Source organism: Pholcus phalangioides, unplaced genomic scaffold (assembly GCF_987345545.1).
Source record: "Pholcus phalangioides strain wild (caught in Gottingen) unplaced genomic scaffold, Ppha-v1.0 ptg000024l_1, whole genome shotgun sequence".
NCBI lineage: Eukaryota > Metazoa > Arthropoda > Arachnida > Araneae > Pholcidae > Pholcus > Pholcus phalangioides.
This window is the reverse complement of record NW_028301616.1, coordinates 29699622-29714563: the sequence shown is the minus strand read 5'-3', so window position 1 is coordinate 29714563 and position 14942 is coordinate 29699622. Positions and strand designations below refer to the sequence as shown.

At 38.6% G+C, this 14942-nt stretch overlaps 1 protein-coding gene across 1 annotated transcript; it reads left to right on the top strand.

The window, feature by feature from the left end:
* The first annotated feature begins 1810 nt into the window (after positions 1-1810).
* On the top strand, positions 1811-13242 carry LOC149069182 (uncharacterized). The gene is made up of 4 exons (XM_089250353.1): positions 1811-1999; positions 5770-5858; positions 8110-8211; positions 13154-13242. The coding sequence occupies exons 1-4, from the start codon at positions 1811-1813 to the stop codon at positions 13212-13214; spliced, it is 441 nt and encodes a 146-aa protein (XP_089106479.1). The 3' UTR covers positions 13215-13242.
* Positions 13243-14942: the final 1700 nt, after the last annotated feature.

Sequence of the window (14942 nt, the reverse complement as noted above, 5' to 3'; positions counted from 1 at the left end):
AACTACTTTCTACTTAGCCATACATGTACCTGGCACACAATCCCCTGGGGAATTTCTGACGCATCCGTACATGACGAAACGTTTCACGTGTGTATATGCGTCGCTCTAGCGTTTTTGTGTTGCCAGAGTTATGCTTGTTTCGTGTTCTATTGGTGGTGGTGCCATCTCTCTTCAATATATATGACAATATAAATATGACAGATGCCATAAATTCTTGTTATGTAAGTATCGCGTCGAATGTCTGCCTGCTCGCTGTGGGGAGACTTTTTCAAATGGAAGACCGGCTCACATTCGCTCCTCGAAGTTAGAGGAAACGGCGATAAACTAACTTCAGCCAACCAGCACTGTGCATGCACAGTACTGGTTGGCTGAAGTTAGTAACAATAATGTACTGAAATGAATTAATGTTTTGGCAATACTATGCGATTCCATTTTCCTCACTCTGTCTATCCGGGTTATCATGGTCCTTAGAAGGATGGAACAGACATGGCTCTGGCCTGGGGGTCCGGGATGATTCTTACCATTTTTTCTTTTTCACACAATAAATTCACTATAGCCCGGGAAAGGTTAACCAGGGGACCCGCAAAGATTCCAGCTTAGGGTCCCTGCTGAAGGATGTGGAGGCACCATGTGGATTATAACTGCTTCTATTTTATCGGCCAAACGTATTAAATCAGCTGGAATTGGGAAGCAACAAACTGAAACCTTTTTCGGAATGTAAATACTCAAAACCACCAGACTTAGTAATTTAGCAGCCCTGCGGAGGTGTTGCGGACCCCCCCCCCCCGGGGTTCCGGTGCCTATGAATAAGTAATAAATACACAGTGAAACCGGGGCCGTTTTAAGAGCATCATGGGAATGCGGATCATATGATTTTTCTGAGGCCTCCTACATGTTGAATTCTCGGAAACTTCAGCCAATTTTCACTTTTGTGAGCCCCCTTCTGGGGCCGTTCAAATATTACGTCATCATCGATGGTGGGGGGAGGGGGTTTCCGATTTGCTGACTTTTGATGACAAGGGGGAGGGGTTTGGATAATGCTTACGTCATCAACCACCCTTTATGAAAATATGAGTTAGGATTCACAGGGGCAGAGCTGATGACGAAATTTTGCTGACAGGGGGGGGGGGAGAGGGTCAGCGTTTTGCTGATTTTTGTTGACAAAGGGGGGTAGGGGGTCAAAAATGGCTGAAAGTTTGCTTACGTAATACTTGAACGGCCCCTCTTCACTTGAGGTACCCGGGCCATGCACAGGTGTGTCCATGCGTTAAGACGGCACTGAGTGAAACCCGTCTTTTGCAGCCACCTACAGGACAAAAAAAAATCATCCGTAAGAGAGGAGGATGACAGTAATGGCCTATTTAAGCCTTTGAAATAAAAATTATTATTTTTAGCTGTAAAAGACCGGTGTTAGATCCAGGGTTACAGGGCAAATTAGTGGGAGTAAAGGCGTACGGTGGATATACGTCCCGTATTTTACGGGACAGAACCATTATTTTGCCATTGTATTCCTCAACCTTGATCACCACGTCCTTGGATCTGTGACTTCATCTCCAGGGTGACCATCAAGAGGGGTTTCCCACCGTATTAAAGAATCCAGCAGCTCCTAATATTTTACAGACCGTCACGATCAGGCTTTTGGCACTTGTCCAAGTCCGGCCTAAACTGAGAGGGGGGGAGTAAAGCGCGACGAAAGAAAAGCCGTTACATAAAAGGCCAAACGCGCCTGCTGGACTTCATAGTGCGCTTGGGTGTTATCGGTTGGACCGACATATTCGACACGGACTGCCTTATTTTTTTTCTGTCGAAAATGGATCGTGGTGCGGACGTAATCCGTTTTATACAAAACGTCAATTTGCTTTACGCCCTATCCGTCGTGATCGAGTTCTTATTGATGGCATTCGCTTCGGAAATGATCGTCGTTGTGATGACGATCTTCAAGGCTCAGTATTCGGACATCCCTCTCTGCGGTTCGTGGTACACGTGGATCGAAATTCGAGTGAGTAACGCTGAAAAATTGATTATAATGTTGCATAGCATGGGTCTTTCAACCTTCCGGAAACGACGGGCCGAACTGAGGCCTCCCACAAAGCCCGCGGGCCACTTATTCATGTAATTTAGTGACATCTCAATAGAAGGGGCGCCTGGAGTTAAACGGGACACAAAAATTAACTGAATAATTTCACTCATTCTAAAATTATTTCTTTTATTGATTATCGTTTTTTAATTCAGAATTTACATCAATTTGTTACAAAATTATTTTCTTATTTTTTCAAGAATTATTTCTTGTATTTATTCTCGAATTATTTCTTCCATTTATTCTCGAATTATTTCTTCCACTTTTTCAAGAATTATTTCTTCTATTTATTCTTGAATTATTTCTTCCATTTATTCTTGAATTATTTCTTCCATTTATTCTCGAATTATTTCTTCCATTTATTCTCGAATTATTTCTTCCATTTATTTTCGAATTATTTCTTCCACTTTTTCAAGTATTTTTTCTTCCACTTTTTCAAGAATTATTTCTTCCACTTTTTCAAGAATTATTTCTTCTATTTATTCTTGAATTATTTCTTCCATTTATTCTTGAATTATTTCTTCCATTTATTCTTGAATTATTTCTTCCATTTATTCTCGAATAATTTCTTCCATTAATTCTCGAATTATTTCTTCCATCAATCCCGAAATTATTTCTTTCATTAATTCGAGAATTATCGTTTTTGAATGTTTTCAATCATTTTCTCAAAATTACCCGTGGGCCACAACAAAAGGCTCCGAGGGCCAAATGTGGCCTGTGGGCCATGCGTTGCAGACCCATGTTGCACAGCAACACAGAAATTAAATTTTTTAGTGTTTATATAACAATGTATGATCTTTGCGTCTTAAAATCAGAGCCGTCAGGATTTTTTGTCGGGGGAAGGGGGAGGGGTATTAACGGGAAATTTTGGAGGGGGAGACTGAACTTAATCATGTAATTCCTCATATTTAAGCGATTTTCTCGTATTTATTGGAGGAGAGGGCAGAGGGTGTTGAGGGGTCCCTTAAATTTGTCCTGGCTGTTGGCTAACTTGTTTGACTGAAAATGAGACGAAATGAAGGAGAGAGGTTGGAATGACCATCTTATCGAATTTAAGGATTTTTGGACCCTCCCGTGAGACAATTTATGAATTTAAAATGTTTTTCCTGCGTGCGTGAAAATTAATGAAAATCTTCAGTAATTTGAGTCCCATGTTTGACTTGGGTCCGGTCAAGAATCGTTCCATTGAAATTTGATGTTTTTTGCATAGAATCTCATTCTGGTATTGCTACCTGTTATGACCACTATTTCAGAATTGATCAAAGAAGTAATTAAAGAATTGATAAAAAATGGAATTCATTAAACATACAATTTCAGAACTGAACAAAATCAGAATTAATGGAAAAGATAATTCCAGAATTAATGATAGAAATAATTCCAGAATTAATGAAAGATATAATTACAAAATTACTGAAAGAATCAATTTCAGAACTGACGAAAATCAGAATTCGTGAAAGAAATAATCTCACAATAAATTGAAGAAATAATTTTTCAGAAAACTTATGAAAATCAGAATTAATGAAAGAAAATGTGACGAAATGTGCTCGAAAAGTTGGTCTGGTATTTCATTTTGGGGATATTTATAATGGCCATCTTTTAAATATTATATATTATCTTTATTAAATATTGTATATAGGCTAATCCATATATTACCCCCCCCCCACCCCCGATTGAGATAATGTATGGACATTTCATCCGCGAGTTTATACATTATGCATGTGTATGTACAGGGTGATCCCGACGTATGGGCCCCTAACTATCATACCATTCACAGAAACTGAATGAAATTTTGGCATAAGGTATTTTGAGGTATGCGCTCAAGAATGATATGGAAAACAACAGTGTCACTCTAACAGTTACGGTTACAGTGAGAAAATTTCGAAAATATCAAATGGCAACACCAAGTTTTTTGTATTGGAATGTGATCTCCATTGTCAAAAACACTAAATAGCGTTCGAACGGCAACTGTAGCATGAAAATCACCGGCGGTAGATAGGCTAAAAGTCAACCACTAAGGACAACCAATAAGGACAGAGAAGCAGCATAAAATAAAGCATTTTATTGTGTTTCTCAAATTTTCCACGTGACCTTGTGGAGGACTAATCAGGCTGGGATCTCGGTGTGACGAATGAAACGAACATTAATGCTCTGGTGCACGGCAAAGTCCTTTTTCCTTTCCTAGCTCCGGGGATTTTCGTGCTACAGGTGCCATTCCAACGCTATTTAGTGTTTTTCAGGATGGAGATCGCATTCCAATACAAAAAACTTGGTGTTGCCATTTGATATTTTCGAAATTTTCTCACTGTAACCGTAACTGTTAGAGTGACACTGTTGTTTTCCATATCATTCTTGAGCGCATACATCAAAATACCTTATGCCAAAATTTCATTCAGTTTCTGTGAATGGTATGATAGTTAGGGGCCCATATGTCGGGATAGTTTTTTTATAATCACCCCGTATTAATGAAATCGCGTACATTTATGTATAAATGAACATCTTAAGTTTGACGTGTTTCATCAATGGTTATTACAGCAGACTCCGGCGCATATGTAACCAGGCTGCCGTATTTGCAGGGGGGGGGGTGGCAAGTTCAGAGGGGTGGCGAATTCGAGGAATGATTGGCCAAGAAAATTTGTAGAATATTGCGGCAAAATTTGTATAACACCCTCAGAAAATCCGACTCTGCCTAGACAGCTGCAGGATATGTCAGTGAGTGACCAAAAATACAGTTTGCAAGCACGTGAGTGAGCAAAAGAGTTATCTAGATTGCGTGCGAGCATGTGAATTACCAAAAGAGTAACCTAGAGAGTGTGAAAGCGCGTGCCATTGACCAAAAGCGTGATCTAGAACGTGTACAACCTTGTGAATGAACAAAAGAACGACCTAGAGCATGTGTGAACGTGTAAATGATCATAAGAGTGATCCAGCAAGGAACCATGTCAGTGAGCAATCAAAAGAATGACCTACAACGTGTGCAAGCACGTGAGTGACCAAAACAGTGTGCAAACATGTGAAGTGACCAAAACAGTGACTTAAAAACACTTGCAGGAGTACTTGCAATAGTGGAGAAAAAGGGAAAACGGGTTATTGCACAGGATGAGATGAAAGAGTCGTCAAGAAAATTAGACTAGAAAGGGGGAAGGGCGGCAAAATTCGTGTAAGTCCGCAGGCGGAAAAATCATAAATGCGCCTCTGCCAGGGTGCGCTGAATTACTGGAAGTTAATGGGAAAAGAGTCCATTTGAATCAAGGGTGTGCTCAACCTTTATAAGAGTACGAGCCACTTCATTGGTTTGCAAACGTGTCGCGGGTCATTGAAGTGATTTGTAATCGTGCCGCGGAACGCTTGGGTGATCTGGAATTGTGGCACATTTACAGATCACTTGAGTGACCCGCGGCATACTTATAGATCTGGAGGGAAATAAGTTGCTTTTTCTCAGCCTAAGATATCAAGGAAACATATAACTCGAGTGACCCCCGGCACATTTACAGATCACCTAAGTGACCCACGGTACTGTTTCAGATCACTTAAGTGACGTTTTCAAATGGATGAAGTTGCCCGCACTCTACTAAAGGTTGAACACCCTTGGGGTTCTAGGTTTCTTTTTGTTTACAAACTTTGCAATCACCCTGTATATGTGTCCGTGTCACGTTCATCTAATTAAAGTCTCGCATTTAAATTCCTTTGTTCAGGTGCTGGCGTTCCTGTTGCTGCTGTGGAGGAGGAACGAACTCTTCGATGTGGTCGCATTCCTCATCAGAGTCTACATGTTTATACACAGGTAAGACATCATACTTCCACTCTGCACGTGTTTGGGTTAGGTTCATATGTTATACGGTGAATGTGATCAATCGGTTATTATGCGTACTTACCAATCGTCTTGGTAAGTTTGATAAATTTATCACTTTTACCGGCGATTATGCATAATTTAACCAAGTGCCGTTGGTAAATTTGACAAATACTTGAAATTTATCGCCTATTATGCGTAACACCCTATTGTAATTGGTGAATTTGATAAGTGTGGAAAAAATTTAAATGAGTATAGTATTATGTGTGATCAGTATAGTGGGACCCCGATGTATTGATAATGAATTTTACGATCGTACCCCGATATAGTGATGCAATACATGTATGAATTACCGTGTATGGTATGTATATCATATAGTACGATTTAGTATATTCGTTATCATTAACAACTACGCGACGCTTGGGTATTATGCATAACCACTGGTAAAAAGTGATGAATTATGGAAATTTATCAAACTTAAGTAAATGCTGCGTGATTATACATAATAACCGATTTATTATGTATATACCGGAGATTTATTACATTTACCGTAACATATGTTTATACTATGCGTTATATTATGCGTGTCAAAAGTTTGTATAGTAGAAACTATTTAAAAAGGAACAAATGATGATTAAAAATTACGATTTGCATGAATTGGATACTTTTAGCCCTGGCGCACCCTGTAATAAATAAATAATATATTTTTAATAGTAAAAATAGTTGTAAAAATCGATGATGGATGGCGCTCTAACACGCAATATAAGTAGAGATTATGCAAGTGTATGTGTGTAGTTGAATTTGGACATCGAATGAAGAAAATGTACGTGCATCCATTCAATCCACTGACTACCTTATTTGCATAAATCTTACAACAGCGCCATCTATTGTTGAGTTTTGGGACTTTCCTCATCAAAAACAAAATCTCCATCTTATATCTAAAAACTGTCTTCCTTTGATCCCATTGGTGTAGCGCAGGGGAGGGGGGGGTCTTCAACCTTTCTCGAGTTGCGGGCCTTACCTATACCCATCATCAAACGAAAAGCACTCCATGCGGCTACTTTGACATGCGTATGCCTTAAATCTGCACTTTTAACTGCAATCCTTCAATGAGATTTCTGCAGGGTTCTTAATCGAAGCATTGATCAAATGCTCGCGAGCACGAAATCTCAGACGACCATTAAGCGAGCGCTCTTGCTGCTTCGAGGAGTGCCATGGTGCTCGCGAACAACAGGTTGAATATAGCTGGTGTAGGGAGGGAATCAGTCAGATTCCGAAATTTAGAGATGGACTTAAGTTCACGCACATTCTTCAACATCGCTTACATATTTTCACAACAGATGGCGCCTCTGTACAAACAAAGAACAGCTATTTTTTTGAAGAAAAGGGGGGAAAATTCAGAAACCCTGAAAATGAGGACAAAAAAGACAGAAATCTCAAAATGCATAAGATATGAGGACATGTCCTCGTAGATTAGGACGCTCAAAAATGGCTAAAACTTTGCCTACGTAATACTTGAACGGCCCCTTATGTGTTTGTGGGAAAAATATTTTCTTTTTCCTTCCTTCTTTGGCGCCAGTGGCTAGAATTCTATGTCCACGTGAGCTAAACAAAAAAGTCATTTACTACCCAAGGTTCCGTTGCAAAAATTGTTTATCTTGACGTGTACTTCCACCTTTCTACCGTTCTCGTTCTGGCGGAAGAGTTCCAGGACATCCTGTACTATGTGAAATTTCTTCTGATTATCTTTAGAAACATTTGCAACTCCTCTGATGATTAATCAATCAGTGCAGAGCGACTGTACTGTAGTACAGGGGTTCTTAACCTATTGATCGCGATGCAAACTAGGATTACAGGGACTTCCGAGGTAGGGTGTTCAAGTCTGCTAACAGTCGGGGGGGCTCTTGAACGCCCAATTTTTTACGTCCAAAATTTTATTCGCATGGGCTTTCGAAATGGATCGTGCAAATACATTTACAGTCAGGGGATTCTTGAGCTATGGGTCACGATCCAAACTTGATTCGCAGGGGTTTCTTAGATGAGTCGTACAAATCCACTAACAGTCCTGTTATAAATGCACTTATTGCGTTACTGGTTTCATTAATTTCTAAAAATAAACAGTCCCATGGGGCGGGAAGCTGATCTTTTTGTCCATTTTGGGACGCAGCTGAAAAGAGGTTAAGAACCCTTGCCATAGTATCTAGTCAGTATAGTCGTTTCCTTGAAGGGTTATCATTTTTCGCAGGAAAATAATGCGTATGATAGAGGTGAGGCTCGACGGCATTATTCCCTTGAACCATCGTCGAAGAATCAGGAATCCGGATCCAAATCCAAACTACAGAAACAGGTAGGATAACCGTATGAACCTTATTTTACCGGACATTCTAGTGATTTTGATCCTGTTTTTTTGTGCACAAAATCTTTGTTTTTTAGCCCAAAGCTTACTTAAATTCATAATCTTTACTGAATGATAGATGAAGGATTTCTATAAACTGTATACTGTACTATGTATAATTGTATTATACTACGAAGACAGTATATTCATCTCTATTGCGGCCATATGACTAGTACATCCTGGGATATTACTGTAGTTTTGGTCACCCCTATTTTTTTTATGGTTTACGGAAATTTCGCCTCCTGACATTTCGCCCCTGATATTTCGACTCGAAAACATTTCGTCCCAGCCAATTCGCCTACACTGACCATGTTAGTGACGAAGTGAGTGGGTGAGTTACCAACTAAGTGACTGTATGAGTGGCTGAGTTACCAACTAAGTGACTGTATGAGTGGCTGAGTTACCAACTAAGTGACTGTATGAGTGGCTGAGTTACCAACTAAGTGACTGTATGAGTGGCTGAGTTACCAACTAAGTGACTGTATGAGTGGCTGAGTTACCAACTAAGTGACTGTATGAGTGACCATATGAGTCACCAAGTGAATGCGTGAATGATCGTGTGAGGGACTAATTGAGGAGGTGTGACCGTATGAGTCAAAAAATGGATGAGTGGGTAGGTACCATATCAGTGAGTGACAGTATGTGAACGTGAGAGACCAAGTGAGTGTGGTCACTCATACGGTGACCAACTTGATTACTCGTACTGTTATTCACTTGGTCACTCATTTCATCATTAATATGGTTGTTCACTCAACCATACAGTCATTCACTAGGTCACTCACATACGATCCCTCACTTGGTCACTCATAGAATCTCTTTCTCTCTCTAATCCACTTATATGATCACTTCTACGGTCTCTCACTCACTAATATAGTCATTCACCCAATTACTTGGTCATTCACACAGTCAGTCACTCATCCATTCAGGGCAGGCAAAATGTGGAGGCGAAATTTCTGGATTCCTCTTTTTTTCATAAAAATGTCCACTTTGTTTTCCCGTCTTTTTTCACCGAGTCTTAGTTGAATTTTTATTCTTCACTGAGATCCAGGATTAAAATTACTCTTTTGCAAAAAAAAACGAAGCACTATGAAGAAAGTGACTGTTTTTATTGAAATTAAATGTGTTATTTTTAGGGGTGCCTTTTTTCGTTTTTTTTGCAGAGTGTATTTTCCCAACTTGAAAAATTATACATACAGTATTAAGGTAATTACGACTATCAGTTTTCATCAATTGGCTACTTTGCTTAACAACGTTTAGTGAGCTGACCATATTTGCTCGAGAGAAATACGGGATATTGAGCTTCCACATGCGGGCGGGACATTGCCAATTATCGCTAAAAATGAGTAAAATTGACAACTATTGCTAAAATCACAGAAAACTCGTCAATCGCAGGAAATGAAGTTTGCTACTGCAATTGTGGTGAATTAAAAAACAAAAACGGCGAATATGTTATAGATATTCTTATTTATAGTCGCAATTATCGTGATGTAATTTCTATGTTAGGAAGATAATTGTAATCGTTGATCTGAAAAGTAAAAAGTTGCTTTCGTTGAAAATGCGTGAAAACCTGGGAAATTTTTGCAAAAAAGTCGGGACTGCCAGAAAAACAGAAAAAAAAAAACGAAAAATACGGGACATATGGACACGAATCTTTAGCGACAACTGGCGATTTCCCGTATTGAAATCCGAATTTCCCGTATTTTTCTTGAAGATATATAGTCAGCCTAGTAAAATGACCAACCTTTTTCTTTTCACGTGAATTATATGTTTTCAATTAACTGCAATGCAGCAGACAGGACCCCGAACCAGAAGGGGGCAAGGGGCAATTGCCCGAGCGGCAAAATTTAGGGGGGGTGGCAGTCTTATGTGGGAATTAAGAATACCGTTGTAAAAGTATTGAATTTTAAAGTTGTGGGGGCCGCAAAATCATGTTTGTCCAGGGTGGCAAAAATCCTAGTTACAACCTTGGCGCAGCAGGACTATTTTTATCAATGAGACATATATTTCAGGGATGTCAGCAATAATCGGCAGTTCTTACAAATAAATTTTTGTCAGTTTCAATTGACGATTATCCTGGTAGTGACGTCCCATATATGGTCATTCCTGATCTAAGATAAGGGAGCTGGTGCACACAAATTTCCCAAAAAACTGATTTTTGAAATTTTCAATTTTGAAATACTACGAAACTTTCTACGTCTAACTGTGTTCAAGTTTTCGTTGTACCCCTGTGCTAGAAATATTTTTAAAATATTTTCATATAAACTGCTGGCAGGCATTACATATGCTAATGCGTTTTCCACTAAAATATTTCTTTCTCAAAACTAAGTCTTGTTATATAAGAGGAACATTTTTTTTTCGAACACCACTCATTGAAATGACTTGAAACATTGTGTGTCGCTCAACACACTATATGGTGTTACATACTTTAACACGAGGATTTTTTATTAACATTATTTGGCACAAAATATGGGTAAATTTTGGTGATCTTTGAAGTTGCATGTTGTTGAAGTTAAAATTCGAGCATAAAAATAACCAGCAATTAAAATCTTAAAATGTTCATGATAAATAGTATAAAAATATCCATAGTATTTGAGACCTGAACCTGAAAAACCAGACACACTCTCCCACGTTGCTATTCCTATGGAACCTCTAACGCATAGTTTCACAACCTTTTTTGTCCCATCGCCCCCTTCTTCAGAAATTTTTTTCTCCCATCGCAATCTAACCCATAGGATCCTATGTTATACCCGTAGCTTCTACCGCCCCCCTGGAACCATCTATCGCCCCCAAGGGAGCGTTAACGCCCACGTTGGGAATCACTGCTCTAACATATAGGGAGTGCGCTGGAAAGCAGTCAATCCCTCAAGGAATCCCAGAGGTGGACCCACCGCCACAAGTATTTGAGACAGAAAAATTGAGTGCCTAAAATGAATAGAAAATTTTTAAGTGTTCCCTTAAAGGAAGGAGATTTTTTTCATAGAGAAGCTAAGATCGCGCATCCAACCCCCCTTTATAAAATAATGTTAGTATTGTAAGACAAATGAATGTGGAGTAATTCTATAGTCGCGCCATCTATTTGACAGGAAAATTTTCATGGACAATGTTATGGATTTTAGTTGGTGCTGCCATCTATATCTTTAAGTTAGCAATTCTAACTTAATGATAACGGGGAACTTGTCAATCAATTTTTTTAAATCTGGCAACCCCTCTGGATATAAAATATCTTCGTTCTAAAATTTTATCGATTGAATTACAAAATTCCCAAAGCTCTGCGTCCTTTTTTGAAGTTTAGACATTAGACGTTAGTATTAGACGAATCATTCTCTGAAATTTCGGTCACGTGACCGAATTTTTAGTGTAGATGTAATCAAAAGGACCAGGAGAACGGCCTAAAAATTAATGCCGCGGAACTGGCAAATAAATCTCCTCTCCTCAGCGCAGCTAAAGCCTCCCAGTATCTAGGCGGCTTTAGCTCAGCTCAATCACGAGGACATTAGGGGACCGACAAAAAATTAAATAAGAAAAAAAAAAGTTTTTTATCAACCCTGCATGTGATGAAAAAAACTGCAAATGATTTGTAACATTCACAAAATATTGTACTAACTTTATGCAATACTTGTGTGCATTTTCGTGAGAGTAGCACGTGTATTCAGGAAGATATAAATGTTTTCTTCAAAAATTCCAGTTTTCATCGCATGTTTTTACAGAAAAAATTGGCACTACACATGAGAGACAGCATGTATAGGAATTTATAATGTGGGATTTTGTTATTTGATGAGATATGAGCGTTTTTAGCAAATGATTTTTAATCAGAGAATATTTATTTCATTTTTTCATAATTTGGTTGCCAGATACATAGTGCAACTTATATAGAAATTCCAATTGAATGTCGTAAAAATTCGGGAAGATATACGTGATATCGTGAGCTGTCATTCAAGTTACTGCCCGAGAGTATACCTGTATGTTAAGGGCTTTTCCACAAATATGTATTACAATTATTTTCTGTCGTTTAATTATTTCGTTCAGTTTCTTCATTTTGACATCATACACGTGTTATATTCAAACATTTCTGTTAAATGGCATCACACGCATGTCTTCGCTCATTCGCATAAAGCTGCTGGCTTATTTTTGAAATAATCAAATGACATACAATAATCGAAATACTAAAATTGTGGAAAAGCCCTTATCATACAGGTATATTCTCAGCCAGTAACTTGAATGACAACAACCTATCGCGTATATCTTTCTGAATTTTTACGACATTCAACTGGAATTTCTATATAAGTTGCACTATATATCTGGCAACCAAATTGTGAAAAAATGAAATTAATTTTTTTTTGTGCATGCACGATTAAAAAAATCATTCACTAGAAAAATTTTCGTTTCATTAAATAATAAATCGTCACATTCTAAATTTCTATACGGGGTATTTCATCTATAATGCCCAATTAAAAATTTGGCGAAAACTCTGCATGTTACAAACAAAAAAAAAACATGCGATAAAAATTGAAATTTTCATAAAAAACGTTATACATTCGTGAATATACACGTGCTATTCTCACGAAAATGCACACAAGTATTGCGTAAAGTGAGTACAATATTTTGTGAGACTTACAAATCAATTGCAGTTTTTTTTTTATCATACAGGTAGATCAAGTACCTTTTTTCTTAATTTTTTGTCGGTCCCCCCTAAATGTACGCGTGACTAAATTTTCACCGAAAATTGTGAGTACAGGCATAGGGTACACATGACTGAAATTTCAGAACAATTTGCCCAGTAGTTTTCTAGAAATTCGAGAAAATGTCTGAACTCCAAAAAGGAAACAGACTTTTGGAAATATGGTGTATGAATGGTTACGAGAAGATTTGAATATTCAATACTTTTTTTTTTCAGGATGGTGACCCCTCCACCGCGAGACCTACGAAGCTATGAAGACAGTGATGATGACTTCTAGCGATTTTAAGAGAGCACCTTTTCTTGAATAAATTCCCATTATTATTCCCAATCATTATTGGGTTCATTATTACAAACTTAGAACTGAAGTTTTATTTTGAGACATGATGTCATCCAAAATTTTGAGTGGGAGGGGGGGGGGCATCCAAAGAAGGCATAAAATTGTGCACAGACACTGCACAAAATTCCAGAATTAATGAAAGAAAAACCAAGTCGAGAAATCACAGAAAATCAACTTCGACCAATCATAGCTATGCAATCGAATCCTATCTCTCTCTTCCAACCTCCCACACATGCAAAGCATAGGTGTTTCTCCAAATGTGCGTCACGGCTCCTAGGGGCACGTCGTTATTGATGTTTATCTACAGTGCTATGAAGTGGTTCTCGATATTTTTCTGGATAGTCATAGGTAAACGATGACTGACTACTGAGGCAAGTGAGCAGCGGGTGGCAAAGTTTGATAACCACTGGCACGTGTCCTACCAATAGGAGACTTTGACCTTTGAAGACCGGACACACCCCGCTACCAATAGGAGACTGACAAGGCTTCAGCCTTGGAGCCTATGGATCAACTCTATGAAGGGTATTCGCAGTGGCAGCTCGAGAAAAAATCTCTACCAGTGCAGGGCCTATTTTTAGCACCCCAGAACATGTTTTTTTTTTTTGGTTGACAAAGATTTTTTTCACCTTTTCAACTCGAGCAGCTTCAACTCTTAGAGCAGCACCTCCTAGAGTCGCACGGTCTAAGAGAAGACTCTGGGGGAGGGGGGGGGGGGAGAAGGCATCCAAAATATAACAGATTACGCAGAGAGAATCACATATTCTTACCTATGAAAGTGATGTGCTTCACTGTCGTTAGGGAATTAAAAGTTTTCTTCCAAGGTCACACATGTGCACTATCAACAGTTTCTTTGAGATGATTTTTTTGCATGCTAACTGCCAGCATAGGGGACGCAGCCATTGCTTCTCTACTTTAACGTGCAAATGTAAACAATCTCCCATTTAAAAAAAGAAAATATTACACATTTACAATTCACTCATAGTATGTGATATAGGTAAAATAAACTGCAACGATGTTTGCTTACAAATTCATAAGACAGATGATAGCACACAAACACATAATAGGAATTCCTCTGAAATGAACTTGACGGTACACAGCACATTCAGACATGCAACAATTTGTTAGAATTGTCTCAGAGAAATGTTCAAAGGTGCATATGTGGTTTAGCAGCTTGTTGAGTTGGAATCAGTGGCAGCACATTAACCGCTGTGTACGAATTGAGCAAAATGTGAAGTCCCCACGTGATTCAAAACACACAGTGCCTGTAGCAGTTTGTTTAACACCTCAAATGCTACTAAACACTTGGCGAGAGATAGAATACTGTTTAGACATCTACAATCATAAATGGTGATCACATTGAACTTTATTAACCTGTTCATAAACGAGTTTCACCCTTCAACGCAACTTAAATTCATAACTAACTGTGTGTGGTTCTCTCACCATAAGCCATTATTTTTGAATACCTTTAACTCAGACACCCTATATTTCATTATGCCATAAATTTAGTAGAAAACTAATACAAAGGCATGCTAAAAGTCCTGGCCTGGAGGCCTCACTCAAGAGTACAGGAAGAGTATGATGTAAAGCCATAACAATATTGATATGACTGTATAGTGCCTGCAGTAAGTAGTGCTGAAATATTCAAGATATGAAATATTCATTATAATA